The sequence below is a fragment of the Talpa europaea genome, assembly GCF_964194135.1.
Source record: "Talpa europaea genome assembly, chromosome: X".
NCBI lineage: Eukaryota > Metazoa > Chordata > Mammalia > Eulipotyphla > Talpidae > Talpa > Talpa europaea.
This window is the reverse complement of record NC_140081.1, coordinates 54,026,821-54,042,694: the sequence shown is the minus strand read 5'-3', so window position 1 is coordinate 54,042,694 and position 15,874 is coordinate 54,026,821. Positions and strand designations below refer to the sequence as shown.

General features: G+C 36.0%; 1 protein-coding gene across 1 annotated transcript in view; it reads right to left on the bottom strand.

The window, feature by feature from the left end:
* Positions 1-4,197: 4,197 nt before the first annotated feature.
* Positions 4,198-15,874, bottom strand: part of CYLC1 (cylicin 1) — a gene marked incomplete at both ends in the record, with an annotated part of 31,297 nt that continues 19,620 nt past the window's right edge. The window contains one exon of the mRNA XM_084258943.1: positions 4,198-4,230. Within this exon, the coding sequence (XP_084115069.1) occupies positions 4,198-4,230 (33 nt within the window). The remainder of the gene's footprint in view (positions 4,231-15,874) is intronic.

The following is a 15,874-nucleotide window of genomic DNA, read 5'->3' as shown; positions in this document are numbered from 1 at the left end:
TTTTTGCCCACCATACATATGAGAAGGGACTAATATTGAAGATCTACAAAGAATTTACAAAACTCAACAAAAACAAATCAAACAAACCAATCAAATAATTGGCAGAAAAGCTAAATACACACTTCTCCAAAAAAGAAATGCAAATGGCCAACAGGCACATGAAAAAATGTTTATCATCAATTATTATCAGGGAAGTGAAAATCAAACCACAATGATATACTATCTCACACCAGTGAGAATGGCCACATTAAAGAAAAAAAATTAATAACAAGTGCTCACAAGGATGTGGAGAAAAAGGAACTTTCTTACAATCAGTACCCAATCAGTACAGTTCTATCTGTAGCTACTGATTGAATATCAGTTCTGAGACTAAACTTATTCCTTTCTCTCATCTATTCATTTCTCCATACACAATCATCCTTTATAAATAACCACTTTTATTATTTTATTTTGTTTTTTTTTAATTTTTTTTTAATAGAGGCATGCTTTATTTATTTGTTTGCTGGTTTGTTTGTTTGTTTTGTTTATACATGCACTGGATAAGTCAGAAGCGCGGGAGGGTGAGAGAATTCACCAGAGCCAGAGCGGGGAGCAGAGCAGGCAGAAGGACTGAAGTACACTGCTGAGGGGAGCAGCGGGCAGCAGGAGCGGTCTGCACGCCATGTGGGACCCTCCTCCGTGGCCGGGGAGCAGCCGGGGATCGAACCGGCGCCGCAGAGGCCGCGGGCAGCTTCGCAACCCAGCGCTCAACTGCTGCGCCACCGGGGAGGCCCTATTATTTTATTTTGTATTCCTTCAGTTTCAATGTACAAATACAGGGAAATGCATGCAAATTTATATGTTTTTTAAATATTTATTTATTTATGCATACAAGAACTAGGGTACAGGCCAGACATGTGGGTGGGGTGGGTGAGAGGATTCACCAGAGACAGAGCAGGGAACAGAACAGGCACATAGAATGAAAGATACTGCTGAGGGTAGCAGTGTGTGAGACAGGAGAGGTCTGCTGTGCCATTTGGGTAGCTCCCTGGTGGGCTGGCTATCGAGCTTGTGCTGCAGAGGTTGCAGATAGCCTCACAGTGCTGTGCTTAACCCCTTGTGCTACCAGGGAGGCCCACAAGCAAATTTATATTGGCGATCTTTCCATCTAATGACATAGAGAACTTCCTTTTTCTTTTTTATTTTAGTGCAATCTTTCTTTTTACAATCGAATTTTAATTTTTTGCCCCTCATTTACAAAACTATATATTTTGGGGAGTGCAAATTTGGGAAACAGGTTATAAAATGGTTAGAAAAATGATATCTCTTTAGGAATTGGATCTGAAATCTAGAATTGTTGAAAGTAAATGGTATTCAAGATTATAACAGAAAGGTATAAATAAGACTGGGTGAAGTGAAGAAAAATCTAATTATGTACATCTATATATAACATTAAATATCTATTATTCCTACAGATTGAATGTTTGTGACCCCTTCCAAATTCAAAATTGATAGGCTGTAACCTAATCATCAATGTGATGGTATTATCTAAAGGGTAGTCCTTAAGATCCACAAGATAAAAGGGCCTACCTGGTGGAGCAGGGGTTAAAGACAGCTCTATCAAACTATAGCCAGCCACTACAGCACAAGTTTGATCTCTGGCCTGCCAGGGAGCTGACCCACATGGTGCAGCAGACCTCTCCTGTCTTGCCCACTGCTCCCCTCAGCAGTGTATTTCAGTCAATCCACCTGTTCTGTTTCCAACTCTGTCTCTGGTGAATCCTCTCACCTCCTGCACCTCTGGCCTACACCCCAGTTCTTGTATGCATAAATAAATAAATCTTAAAAAAAAAAAAAGATTACCCAAGGTATGGCTTTTGGGAGGTATTTTCAAAGGTCAGAACCCTTGTTAATGGAATTAGTGTTTTCATGAAAGAGAACTCACAGAGCTACCTAGTCCCCTTTCATCATGTGAGGACACAGTGAAAAGGGCCATCTATAAACCAGAAAGTGGACTTTCACCAGACATCAAATTTCCGAGCATCTTGTTCTTGCACCCTCCAACACACAGAACTGAAAAAGTTTTATGTTGTTTACAAGGTACACAGTTTATGGTATTTTTGTTGTAGCAGTGCAGACTAGGTCAAGCTCTCACTCTCTCTCTCTCTGTGTCTCTCTCTCTCTCCCATAACCTGCCTATCTATCTATCTATCTATCTATCTATCTATCTATCTATCTATCTATCTATGATCTAGAAATTCTCTGTAATCTAATTTTTTTTCTAATTATGTGTATACTCAGAAAAGAATGTGACAGGCATATTCACAGAATTATGTAAAATAATTGATAAATATGTGTCATTTTTTCCAGGGGCACTTGTGGTTTATCATTAAATATGGTAACAAACTAAAGCAGGAATAAAAGGTCTAAAAGTAAATGATTGCATTTAGAACTCTCTGTGGGTGTATGTGGGAGCTGGAGATTATTATTTACATATAGCATCTCTATATCTTTTAAGTGTGTGAAAGATCTGATTTCTTCTTTTCTTTTTCTTACTTTTTCTTAATACTAAGAAAAAGAGAAACTTAAAAAATATAAGGACATACAAATGAAGATTGCTATAAAACATTATTAAAAATACAGATTCAATGCAATCATGATAAAAATTTCAATACCATTCTTTAAAGAAATAGAAAAAAAAATTACTGAATTCAAAAGTAACCACAAAAGACTCAAATAGCCAAAGTTAACCTAATAAAAAGGGTGGAAATGGTAGTATCACACTTCTAGGACTCAAACTATACTATTAAGCTGTAATAGCAAAAACAGCATGATATTGGAACAAAAACAGACAGACCAATGGAATAGAACTGAGTTAAGAAATAAAACTACAGGGTCTCCCCTGGTGGTGCAGGCGGTTGAGCGCAGTGCTGTGACGCTCTCCGCAGCCTCTACAGTACCAGTTCGATCCCAGCCTGCTGATGAGGGTCCCACATGGCCTGGCAGACCTCTCCTGTCTTGCCCGCTGCTCCCCTCAGCAATGTATTTCGTCAGTCTGCCTGTTCTGCTCCCTCTCTGTCTCTGGTGAATCCTCTCACCCACCTGTGCATCTGGCCTGTACCCCAGTTCTTGTAGAAAATAAATAAATAAATCTTTTTTTAAAGAAATAAAAACACAATTATATGGACCCCTAACCAATGCTAAAAGAGATGGAATATACAATGGAAAAATAAAGCCTCTTAAATGAATGGTGTTGGGAAAATTGGGCTGCCACAGGCAAAAGGATGAAACTAGGACACTATCTTAAACTATACACAAAAATCAACTCAAAAAAACATAGGCAAAACACTTCATGTCATAAGCTTCAGAAATATCTCTTCAGATTTGAAGTACGCCAGCAGCAAGGAAAACAAAAGACAATGTAAGCAAGTGGGAATACATCAAATCATTGTTTAACATAACTTACCACCAGGGAAATGCAAATCAAAACCACAATGAGGTACCACCTCATACCAGTGAAAATGGCTCATATTTAAAAAAAAAAAAAACAACTGGAAATAACAGTGCTGGTGAGGGTGTGGGGGAAAACGGGATCCTCTCACATTGCTGGTGGGAATGTAAACTGGTTTAATCCCTATGGCAAACTTCATGAAATTCTCAAAAGACTAAATATGAATCTGCTGTATGATTCAGCAATTCTACTCCTAGGTGTCTACCAAAAGAACATATAAACCAATAATTTGAAAGGAAACCTGAGGGGAAGGGTTGAGAATAGTGTGGGTGGGAGTGCACAATGGACTAAGATAGGGCACTTTGGTTGCTTTGGTGGTATAAGTGCTATAGTGACTACACCAGAGGGTGGAAATCCTACACTGCCAAAATAGTAATGAGGTCAATAAAAATAAAAAAAAAATATGTAAAAAAAAAGAGCATTGCTCTTTTCAACCTAAACTCAGAAACATCTTAAAATTAAGCTTCAGAACATGGAATAAAATGCTATCAGATTTAGGTCTCAATATTTTAGGTATTTAATAAATAAAGCACACAACTATTTAAATAACCTCTATAAATTACACAACAAAAAATATCAGTTCCTCGTACTCACAGAAGACATGTTTTTATTTATTACAGTTCCACAGAAGTAGAAATGCTCATTTGGGAGTAGTTAGTGTTTACTGTGGTAAGGCCATTCTGTGAAATCAAACACTCAGTTGTTCTTTAAAGCAGTTTATGAATCCACTTTGCTTCAGGCTGAGGAATAAAGATGAAAAATACAATTAAAATAATGTAAGAGCTAAGATTATTTTTGAGTTATATTTTGTTTCTTGAATTTAGTCTGTATTGCTATTATTTTCCTCCTAGTAGTGCTCAAACTTTATCTATTAATTACAGAGGGTTCCTTGTGTGTTTAGGACCACACAAAACACAATGTCATAGATGGATGGGAACTTGGTTATCATTTTTATTATTGAAAATTGAAAATGCAAGGCATTGTGCTCTATTCCAGACCTACAAAGTCAAAGTTTGGGATGGCATCAACAGTGTGTATGTTTATCAATTGCCCTGGCTGATGGTAACAAACACTGAACATTCAGAAGTACTGAATGTTAGTCCAACTACTAATAATTGTGTAAAAACCAAGTCTCAGTAATATTACATTATGATTCTAGGATCTCACAACTATTTTAATGAACTAGAACATTCAAAATTGAGAATATAAAATGCAAAAATACACTAGAAATAATTGATAATCACTCTAAATTCCACCACAATAAATCAAGTATTTCCATATTTGTATACTATTATCTACTGTTTGCCTACAAGCATGCAAAATTTTTCTAACTTGCAATCGCAAGTTATTTTTCCCTGCTTCTTTCTCTTAATTTTATAGAATAAACTTTTACCTCTAATTCTTAAGATTTCATAATTATTTAATGAATGCATACTATCTTATGTTTTATATTTTACTAAGCTATTTTCCTAATTTTGTACATTTAGTGTAATTAGTATGTTTTCTTCTTTTAGACAATCACAATCACCTTTAAGCATCACCGTTTTTCTAAGATTTATTTATTTTTATAAAAGAACTGGTGTACAGGCTAGAGGTGCGGGGGTGGGGTGAGAGGATTCACCAGAGACAGAGGGGGGAACAGAACAGGCAGACAGACCAAAGTACACTGCTGAGGAGAGCAGCGGGCGAGGCAGGAAAGTTCTGCCCCACCATGAGGGTATCTTCCTGGCTGGCCGGGAATCAAACCAGCACTACAGAGGCTGCAGGCAGCTTCACAGTGCTGCGCTCAACCCGCTGTGCCACTGGGGAGGCCAAGAATCACATTTTTATCACTTTTAGGAATATCTTTTTGCTATATTTTTAAGGTAATGATTGTTTACAACACTATATGAGTTAGATGTTTAAGTTCACTTCTTCAGATATATGTTACCATACCACACCCAACACAAAAGCACCCACAATACTCCATTGGACCCCTCTTCCCTTTGCTACGTGGCACCCACTCTCCCCCTCTGATAGACACAGTTCTAAAGATTTCTAGGGGTTTTTTTTATTTAATTTCTTCTGTATTTTCTTTTTGTCACTCTATATTTCACATATGAATGAAATTGTCATTCCTAGGTATCTATTCAAAAAACACAAAAAGTACTAATTGAAAAGGAAATCTGCACTCTTTTGTTAATTATAAGAGTGTAATAACCAAGATGTAGAAACCACCTAAGTGACCACAAACAGATGAGGGGATGAAGAAGATATGGAGTATATACATAATAGATTATTCAGAGATTAAAAAAAACAACAACTTATGCTATTTGCAGCAATATGAAGTTGGAAGGGATTGTGTTAAGCAAAATAATCCAGAAAGAGAAAGATAAATACTGGAAAGTATAATGTTGGTAATATATAGAATATAGAGAAACCAAACTAAGAACCAGAGAAAGACAAACTCAATATCTAACCCTTGAAAAATGACTATAGAATTGAAGAATCCAAAGGGGAGTGTAGGCGAGGGGAAGAAATAAAGAAGGAAGGGGCCTCCCTTGTGGCGCAGAGGTTGAGCGCTGGGCTACTAAGCAGCCTGCAGCCTCTGCAGCGACTGTTTGATCCCCGGCTGCTCCCCAGCCACCGGAGGAGGGTCCCACATGGCGCGCAGACCTCTCCTGCCGCCCGCTGCTCCCCTCAGCAGTGTACTTTGGTCCTTCTACCTGCTCTGCTCCCCGCTCTGGCTATGGTGAATTCTCTCGCCCTCCCGTGCTTCTGACTGTACCCAGTGCTTGTGTAAATAAATAAATAAATAAATCTTTAAGAAAAAAAGAGGGAAAGAGGCACAATGGAATTTGGTGATGGACTATGGATGATTTGGTGGTGGATACACTACGGTGGTGATAACTGACGAGGAGAATGCTAATGTTACCACAATTAAAAAATAAATTTAAAAAAACATGAATTTTAAGTAAAACAGCAATATTATATGATGTAAATTTTCTGAAAGAACACTCAGTTTACAGTGCTGATAATATAGACGAGAAAGATTAAAAGCAGGAACATTTCTTAGGAGGTTACTGCAGTAATAAAGAGATAGTAGGGTCTGGGACCATGTTGATAGTAGTGTAGTTGAAGAGAAATGTTCAGAATTTATAATATTATGAATAAACAGGATCCAACAAAGTTTGTGAAAGATGAAAAAGAATAAACTATTTTTAATGTATCCTAAATCTTATTCTCAATTTAATGGGACTGTGCCTTGACTTTATTAATGTTTTCTATAAGCTCTTTTTAGATAGCTATTGTTAAGACAAGGGAAATCTCTATTCCCTTTTCAATGAGTGCTCTCACCTTAAATGCTGAAAATTCTATTTTTCTGAATGTCTACCTTTCTAGATTTCAGGAATAAACTATTTGAGAAAGAATGTAAAGATAGAGAGCATATGTGATATTTTGAATGTTTCTGGAGAAGATTAGTTACAACTGAAGGACAATCTGCAAATGAAGAGTTTAAGTAAGATCACAGATGCATCTGAGTATCTCCACTATTTAACTTGGTGATTGAAACAGAATAATTGCTCAAATATTTGTTGTCAGAAATGAAATTTAATTTTACTAAATGTGAACTTTCAACTGAAAAAGTAAGTGGTCTTAGGGGAAGCTGAACTTTTAATAAGATAACTACTGAAGAGGAAACCAATCACAGGGACAAAAGAGCAATATAAATGAGAGCATAAACACAGTAGTGACATTAATAAAACCATAGAGATTTGTGTAATGCTTTCATACTTACAAAAACCTTTCATACACTTCTTAATTTGAACAAAAAAATAATTTGTTGTTATGAATATGTTTAGGTATTATTATCCTAATTTTCAGATGACTTAACCCAAAGTACTCACACATGCTACTTAACAGTGGAATTAAACCTCAAAGTCATTTTTCTTGTCCATTGAAATTTAGAGAGTGACTGAATATAAAGGTGGCAGACAAGGGTATGGGTGAAAAAAATAGTCTACATATGTAGATTTGAAAATACCTAATAGAAAAATGAGACTAGAAGCCATACTAATAGGTGCATGCTCCCAAGTCAGTATGTAAATAGTAGAGATCAGAGAACTGAATCATAGAAAACAACTTTGAGTTTGATGTGAATGAAAGAATTGTCATAAAATGAGCTAAAGAAATAGCAGTCAAAGGGCAAGAAATAAAAACAAAAGAGTAGAAATTCACTGGAATTAGGAGACACATTTACTGTGAAAATAAGTGTTCACAATGGAATGAGGATGGAGACAAAGTTATAGCATTGTGTGAAATGCCATTACAGGGGACCATAAATGAGCACATTTAAAAGAAAAACTAGAAAAAATGAACAGGGAATAACTTGAGTGTAGTATCACTAGAAGAAATGTTACATATAAAATACCTCTAAGTTACAAATATAATTAATAGATGAATTGAAAACAAATAATCTTATCAGGAAAAGAGGAGAGGGGATGATGCCATGAACTAAGTCTTCATCCATTATAGAAGAAACGAATAGAAAATGTGTAAAACTGAGAAGTCACCATATAGATATATTTAGAGACATAGAAACAATCACCAAATGAAATAAGACAAAAACTCATTAGCATTGTACTATATTTGTGCCATTAAGTTATACTGATACTTGACTATCTTGTCATCAAATACAGTGGGATGGATTAAAATAAAAAAATGGTGGCTTTTAAGAATAAGTAAAATCAGGAAATGATAGTGTCAGAAAAAATAACTACCTCCTATGTCATGACTATTGTACATATATCTCTAAATATTTTGAATATTTCTAGAAATCAGAGTGGTACTTAAGATTTTTTCTATCCTTTCCAAGAAGGATTTTGTTCAATGGCATCATTATTTCTTGTTTTCTAGTAGTTCAGCCACCTCTACTAATTCATTGGGCATATTCCTCCCTTATTCCATCTAAACTATGAGCAGAGATATGATCTACCTCTATCAGTCACCTTTATTTTTTAAAATAAAAATTTTATTGAAGTGCTAATGGTTTACATCATTGTTAAGATTTTTGAAGTATAGGATGTACCCTTTCAGATGTAGTCACCATAGCATACCCACAACAAAAGATCCCATAGTCCTCCATTATAGTCCATTGTACATTCTTCTTACCCTGTTCCCACCCCTTCCCTTTTCTTTCTCCCTCTGGATGCCTCAATTCTTTGGTCAGCTACCTGACAAATACAAAAAAAACTAATTAGGAAGAATATCTTCATTCTTATGTTAGTTGAATCACTTTTTACAATAGCCAACATATGGAAACAACCTTAATGACCCAAAACAGATGATTTGATCAAGAAGATGTGGTGTATATATACACAATGCAATACTACTCAGTGATCAAAAAAGATAAACTCATGCCATTTGTGGCACCATGGATAGAGCTGGAAAGTATTACCCCAAGTGAAATAAACCAGAGGAAAATGATAAATACTGGATAGTGTCAAATATATGCAGAGATAACCAAGCAAAAGTTATAGAGAAACCAAACAAAGGGTCAGACTAAGATAATCTTTAAAACCAACTAACAGGCATCTTTAGAAAACACCCAACGCATACTTTTATGATGATCACACCATTTTGAAATTTATAGCTCATCAAATTCTATTCTCATTTTGGGCATGAATAAACAGGCCCATAATAAGAAAATAAATTACTTGCTTTATTTTATCATAAAGTAACAAATTGAACTTGGTCCCACATTTCTGTAATTTTTCTATGTTTATCTTCAATTTGTGTTTTGGCTAATTTCATGTAGAATAAATATTTTGAGTTATCCTTTGGTTTTAAACAAACATCTACTTTCTTTGTATAGGATTATTTATAGTGCCATGTTTTGGATTTTCTGGTTTGTGTCCTTTTGAATTCTAATTAGCTACAGAATTTGAAAAGGTAAGTTGTTTAATCAGATGCTTATTATTGAGTATAATGTTATGTAACATGTGGGTGTTCAGTAGTGACAATACCTGCTGGGAAATGGTATCAATTAACTGATACTATTCAGGAAAAGGTGACAAGATAATGACCATCTATTTTATTTACCTGAACTATTTGAACTGAGTTGGCTTCTTTTCCCTGGTGTTCATACAGTCTGGATGTAATTAAAATCTATATGCATCATTATTTGAGGCATCTTGATAGAGTAGAGCTCCATGATTATGCATAATACAGTAGAATATATTATGTTAAGCACTTCATATGATTATTTTGCCTTTAAGGAAGAGCCCACTAATGTTACATTTTACACTGGAGGAACATGATGATCCAAATGTTTGAGAAAGCCATCCTGCCATTAAGTGGTAAAAAATTAAATCAAAGCTGACTCTGAAACTGTTTGTAGTAGCCACTAGATTATACAACCTAAATAATACTTCCTGTTTTCAAATAACTTAATTATTTCAGAAAAACTGGGAGATCTCCCTGCTAACACATTTTAGAACAATAAAATTTCAATTACAGCAATGGTCAGTTTCAAAGTTGATGACTATTTTTACTCAGAAGTAGTTGCTGTAGTTTTGGTTCCTGTTGAAAACGACCCATGGAGAAGATAATTTTCACCAGAAAATATAACAAATAAGACAGATGAAGGGTTAATATTATGATTCATAAATAGACAAAAAATGATGTACGTAACTGATGAAAAAAAATGGACAAAAGATACAAAAGCATAATTCTAAAAAGAGTAAACCCAAGTACCAATAACATTGAAAGGATGTTCAAACTCACTAGCAGTCATAGAAATTCAAATAAAAGTATCACTGATAAAAAAGTAATTTAAATTAGATTTTGCCTCCATTATAATGAGAAAGGGGAGATCTATAACATTATTAATGGGCAAGCAGAGAAGTTTGATTATTTCATCATCTTTAAATAAAACAGTAACAAAACTTCAGTGACTCCTGTTTTCCTCACTCCCATCTACTCTGTATGTTTGAATATTTGATATGGTAAAGTGAATCTTGGATAATGAAGTGATGTAAAAGATAAAATGACAAAAATTTGTGACAAATGTCATCTGAGGAGTATATGCAAGGTAACAATGGATGGAAGTAAGGATAATGAGTTGGGGGAGACAAGCAAAATTTAAAATTCAGAGAGGATGAGGGGAAAGAGGAAGAAACGGGAAAAAGAAGGGGAGAGGACACTGACACTGGAGTATTGGTAGAGGGTGAGTGAATTATGTGCCTATATGAATATGTGAAGTGGTACTCCCAAAATTATATAGTCATTAAAACAACTGGAAAATCAACAGAATTTGTAAAAAATAAAAATACTTGCATTTGAAAAGTGGGTAGAAATAAAACAAATTCAGAATTGTGAATTGTACTTTCATAAGTTGACAATAAAAACAATAGCATTAGCTATATCTTCACTGATTTAAAGGAATGATCTGGATGTCATTAAGTGAACAAGTCAGACCATAAGTATGAATTCAGTACATTCAAAAGAAAATTATTAAACTGGTTACATATGTATCTATGTACGAGGATATGGCATAGAAGATATAATGACAGCAGGTGGCTAACAACAGTTGTCTTAAAAGGATATACATGCACAGCTATATGAAATGGAGAAGTGGATATGAGTATGTGGACCTAAATTATTTTCTTTACATATTTGTTATTGTTTCAGTTGTTATATATTTACTACTTTTATTATTTATTTAAAGATTTATTTATTTATACAAGAACTGGGGGATAGGCCAGATGTGCGGGAGGGTGAGAGGATTCACCAGAGACAGAGTGGGGAACAGAACAGGCAGACTGAAATACACTGCTGAGGGTAGCAGCAGGCAAGGCATGAGAAGTCTGCTGTGCCATGTGGGTATCTTGCTGGCTGCCCGGGATTGAACCTGCGCTGCAGAGGCTGCGGACAGCTTCTCAGTGCTGCACTCAACCACCTGTGCCATCAGGGAGGCCCTATTTATTACTTTTATTAGTAAAAAATACATACAAAGAAAAAAATTAGAACAGGAAACATAATACTGTAAATATAATACTCATTTTCTACCTTATTAAGTGCAATGCAAATAATGTTTCATTCATGGTTGAGAATCTTGTCAAACTTTACAAATGTAATTTCAAATGTGAGTTATTTTAATTCAGGAGTGTAAACAGAGATGTCCCAGAAATACAGAAATAAGGTACTCTGTGTTTATGAGCTGCTGTGGCATTCATTTGGACTCTGGTTGAAGAGGGATATTCAAGGACTTGGTCCTTCCAGTCATATTGAAAAAGACCCAAGTGGGGAGTCCCTGGTGCTGCAGTGATTGAGCACTGGGCTGCAAAGCTGCCTGCAGCCTCTGCAGTGCCAGCAGCCTCTGCAGTGCCCGTTCAATCCCAGCCACCAGCGAGGGTCCCACATGGCGCGCAGACCTCTCCTTCCACCCGCTGCTCCCCTCAGCAGTGTATTTCGTCGTTCTGCCTGTTCTGTTCCCCACTCTGGCTCTGGTGAATTCTCACACCCTCCAGCGCTTCTGACTGTACCCAGTGCTTCTATAAATAAATAAATAAATAAATAAATAAATAAATAAATAAATAAATAAATAAATCTTTTTTTTAAAAAAAGAAAAAGACCCAAGACTCACTAAACAATCTGCTCATAAATGCCAGTGAAGACAGTTATATATCTTTCACAGACAATCACTTAGAATATAAAATATACTTTTTTGACTTTCTCACTTCTAATCTATTTCTACAGTAGAAGTGCTTGGAGAAAGGAATGTTAGAATGTTCACTAGGGGTATGATCTGCATCTCCTTGGAGAGACCAAATTTATGACTAACAAAACATAGCCCAATTGTTTTGAAACTGAGTACAATTAAATAAAAATACAAGATAAAGTTCACTTCCTGCATGGAGTCTGAATTCCAATGGTGAATGTAACAAATAAATGAATAAATATAGAATTTTAGTCATAGGTATATTCTATGAAATGAAACAAAGTAGGATTCAGGGTTAAGAGAGTGACTTAATAGTTGGTGGGGCAGGGGATAACATAATATATGGTAATTAGGGAAGGCTTCTTCAAAAATATATCATTTAAACTGAAAAATTTAAAATTATCTAAGCAAAGAGCTGATGGCAGAGTATTCCAAACAGAGATGACCAAGTATATAAAAACCTTGGCAAGAAACAATTTTGGTCTTCATAGAAACAAAAAGATTGCCAGTTTGGCTACCTTATAAAGGAAGAAGGACAAAGTGGTGGAAATTATGTAGGAGATAGATTATATAGGCACTGAATGTGAAGGTAAGAAGTTTCAGTTTTATTCTGAATGTAGTGGGAAACCACTGGAGTATTTTAAATGGTGGAGAGTAGGGATAGCAAGACTAACTGGGAACTATTGCTGTATTCCAGGAAAGATGACGGTGTTTTGAGCCCTTAAGGTAACAGTAGTGGAGATAGAGATAATTGGACAGAATCAGGATATATTCTAGAAGTAAGTTAGTCAAGTTTTAATGATTAATTTTATGAGGGTATAAGGAAAGAGGAATCATAGATGATATGCAGATTTTCAAAGACTGAATGGGTATTTGGTGATGTCATTTGCTGTGATGGAAAACACTTAGGATTAATAGGTTTTGAGATGGGTTAATAGCATTGTCAAGACATATTAGTTTTGAGGTGTCTAGTAAAATCTACAGTAGAAAATTCAAGTGTTTAGATAAAAGAATGTGTAACTTAATATAAAGATCAGAGCTAGACATATTAATTTTCTATTCACTAATACATGGATGGTATTTAAAGCTATTTTATTGAATTCACCAAGGGAGGATAGCAGATTTGGAAAGTGCAGCACCAATAATTACATCATTCTAAAGTTAATGGTAAGGAAGAGGAAGATACAATAAATGTGGTGAAAAGTTACCAGTAAGTGGGAAGAAATATGAGAGCATAGAGTTATAGAAATCGAGTAAAGTAAATGTTTTTAGAACATGGGAGTTAGTTTAAATGTTTTTGGATTCTTGTGGGAAGTCAGTGGGTCCAAGGTGACCTCAGAGGAGGTTCCCTATTTTATTCACCAGACGTTCATTTACATTAACAGTGGAAGATTGCACTCAAAGAATCTCATGCCTTGGGGCAATACTTAAACAAATTTTGGTCATCAGAAAACATGAAGACTGCACCAGAAAGGACACAGAGGAGATTTATGCTTCATTAAACAACAGGTGGGTGGAGAGAGATAAGTGAATGCTGCTGTCAGTGGCAGGAGAGTGTAGTACAAATTGCAACACTTTCACCTGGCCAAGTATTCAAACAGTGGCATAGGAGAGGAGAGCTCAAGAGTATAGAGGCAAACATCTTTGAGTGAGAGTAAGTATGTGTGGAGGAGCTAGGATGCTCCCAGCAGATCAGGTCCTGAATGAAAAGAATAAGAATAACACTCTATGTTGTGATTTCCCTGACTCACCCCTCTGGACTAGGTCTGACCATATGAAGTTCACTGACAATACACAGACAACAGTCACACGTCTGGAAACCAAAAATAAGAGAGTTATTGATGTTGCTAAAATATGAGCCTTTCACCCCAGAGTATTCACAACAGCTGTTTGATCCTTCAAAACCTTCCTCCAGGACCTCCCTGTTGGCACAGCAGGTTGAGTAATATGCTATGAAGCTGTCTGCAGCCTCTGCAGTGTGGGTTTGATTCCCGCTGGCCAGGAAGAAACCCACATGGTGTGGCTACCTCTCCTGCCTTTCCCACTGCTCCCCTCAGCAGTGCTTTTGGTCAGTCTTCCTGTTCTGCTCCCCACTTTGTCTCTTGTGAATTCTCTCACCCTCGTGCACCACTGGCTTGTACCCCAGTTCTTGTAGAAATAAATAAATCTTTAAAAAAAAAACTAAAACTCTTAAAAAAAAACCTTCCTCCAGCCCTTGACTCAGGAACTGCAAGATTAAATCTCCAGACATTCTAAAGCACAGAAAGACTAAACTACTGAAATCATAAAAAAATCACAATAATCCTGAATAGCTAAAGAGCTCCTGACTAAAAAGGAAAATGGAGGTATTACATTATGAGACTTTAAACTATACTACAAAGCCATAATAATTAAAACTGCATGCTTCTGGAGCAAAATAAAAAGACACACAGACCAATGAAATCAAATAGAAAACCCAGAAATAAACCCGCATATTTATAGACAACTAATCTTTGACAAAGGAGCAAAGAACATGCAATAGAACAGGGACAGTTTGTTTAATAAATGGTGCTGGGAAAACTGGACTGCTACATGCAAGAATGAAGCTAGACTACTACCTCACACCATGTACAAAAATCAACTCAAGATGAATAAAAGAATTGGACATAAGACCTGAAACCATAAAATATATAGAAGAAAATATAGGCAAAATACTAAGTCATACATCTCAGAAACATCTTTTATTTTAAAGATTTATTTATTTACACAAGAACTGGGATACAGGCCAGAGGTGTGAGAGGGTGAGAGAATTCACCAGAGTCAGAGTGGGGAGTAGAACAGGCAGAGAGACCAAAAACATTGCTGAGAGGAGCAGCGGGTGAGGCAGGAGAGGTCTGCCATACCATATGTGTATCTCTCTGGCCGGCCGGGAATCGAACCCATGCTGCAGAGGCTGCAGACAGCTTCACAGTGCTGTGCTCAACCTGCTGTGCAACCAGGGAGGGCTCAGTAACATCTTAAAATACATCCCCCAAAGCAAAGACAGTGAAGGAAAAGATGAATAGCTGGGACTATATCTAACTAAAAAGCTTCTGTATGGCAAAAAAGACATTAACCAAAACAAACAGATATCATACTGATTAGGAGAGCATTTTTATACACAATAGTACTGCTATGGGACTGATCACAAAGATATACAAATAACTCACAAGACTTAACAAAAACAAAGTAAACAATCCAGTCAAAATATGGGCAAAAGAGCTAAAAAGACACTTCTCCAATGAGGAAATGAAATAGCCAACAGTTATATGAAAAAATGTTCAACATCATTTATAATCAGGTAAGTACAAACCAAAACCACAATGAGATACCATCTTACACCAGTGAGGATGGCATATATATATAAGGATGGCATATATATATATATATATATATATATATATATATAACAGGAAACATCAAATGTTGGATAGATACAGAGAAAAAGAAACATTCCTACACAGCTGGTGGGAAATCAAACTGGTCCAACCACTATGGAAAGCTGTGGGGAGGTTCCTCAAACTACTAAAAAAAGGAGCTTCCATATTACCCAGCAATTCCACTCTTAGGAATCTACCCAAAGGACCCCCCCCAAAAAAATTCAAAAGTATACCTGACACTTATGTTTATTACAGTACTGTTTACAATAGGTAAAACCTGGAAAC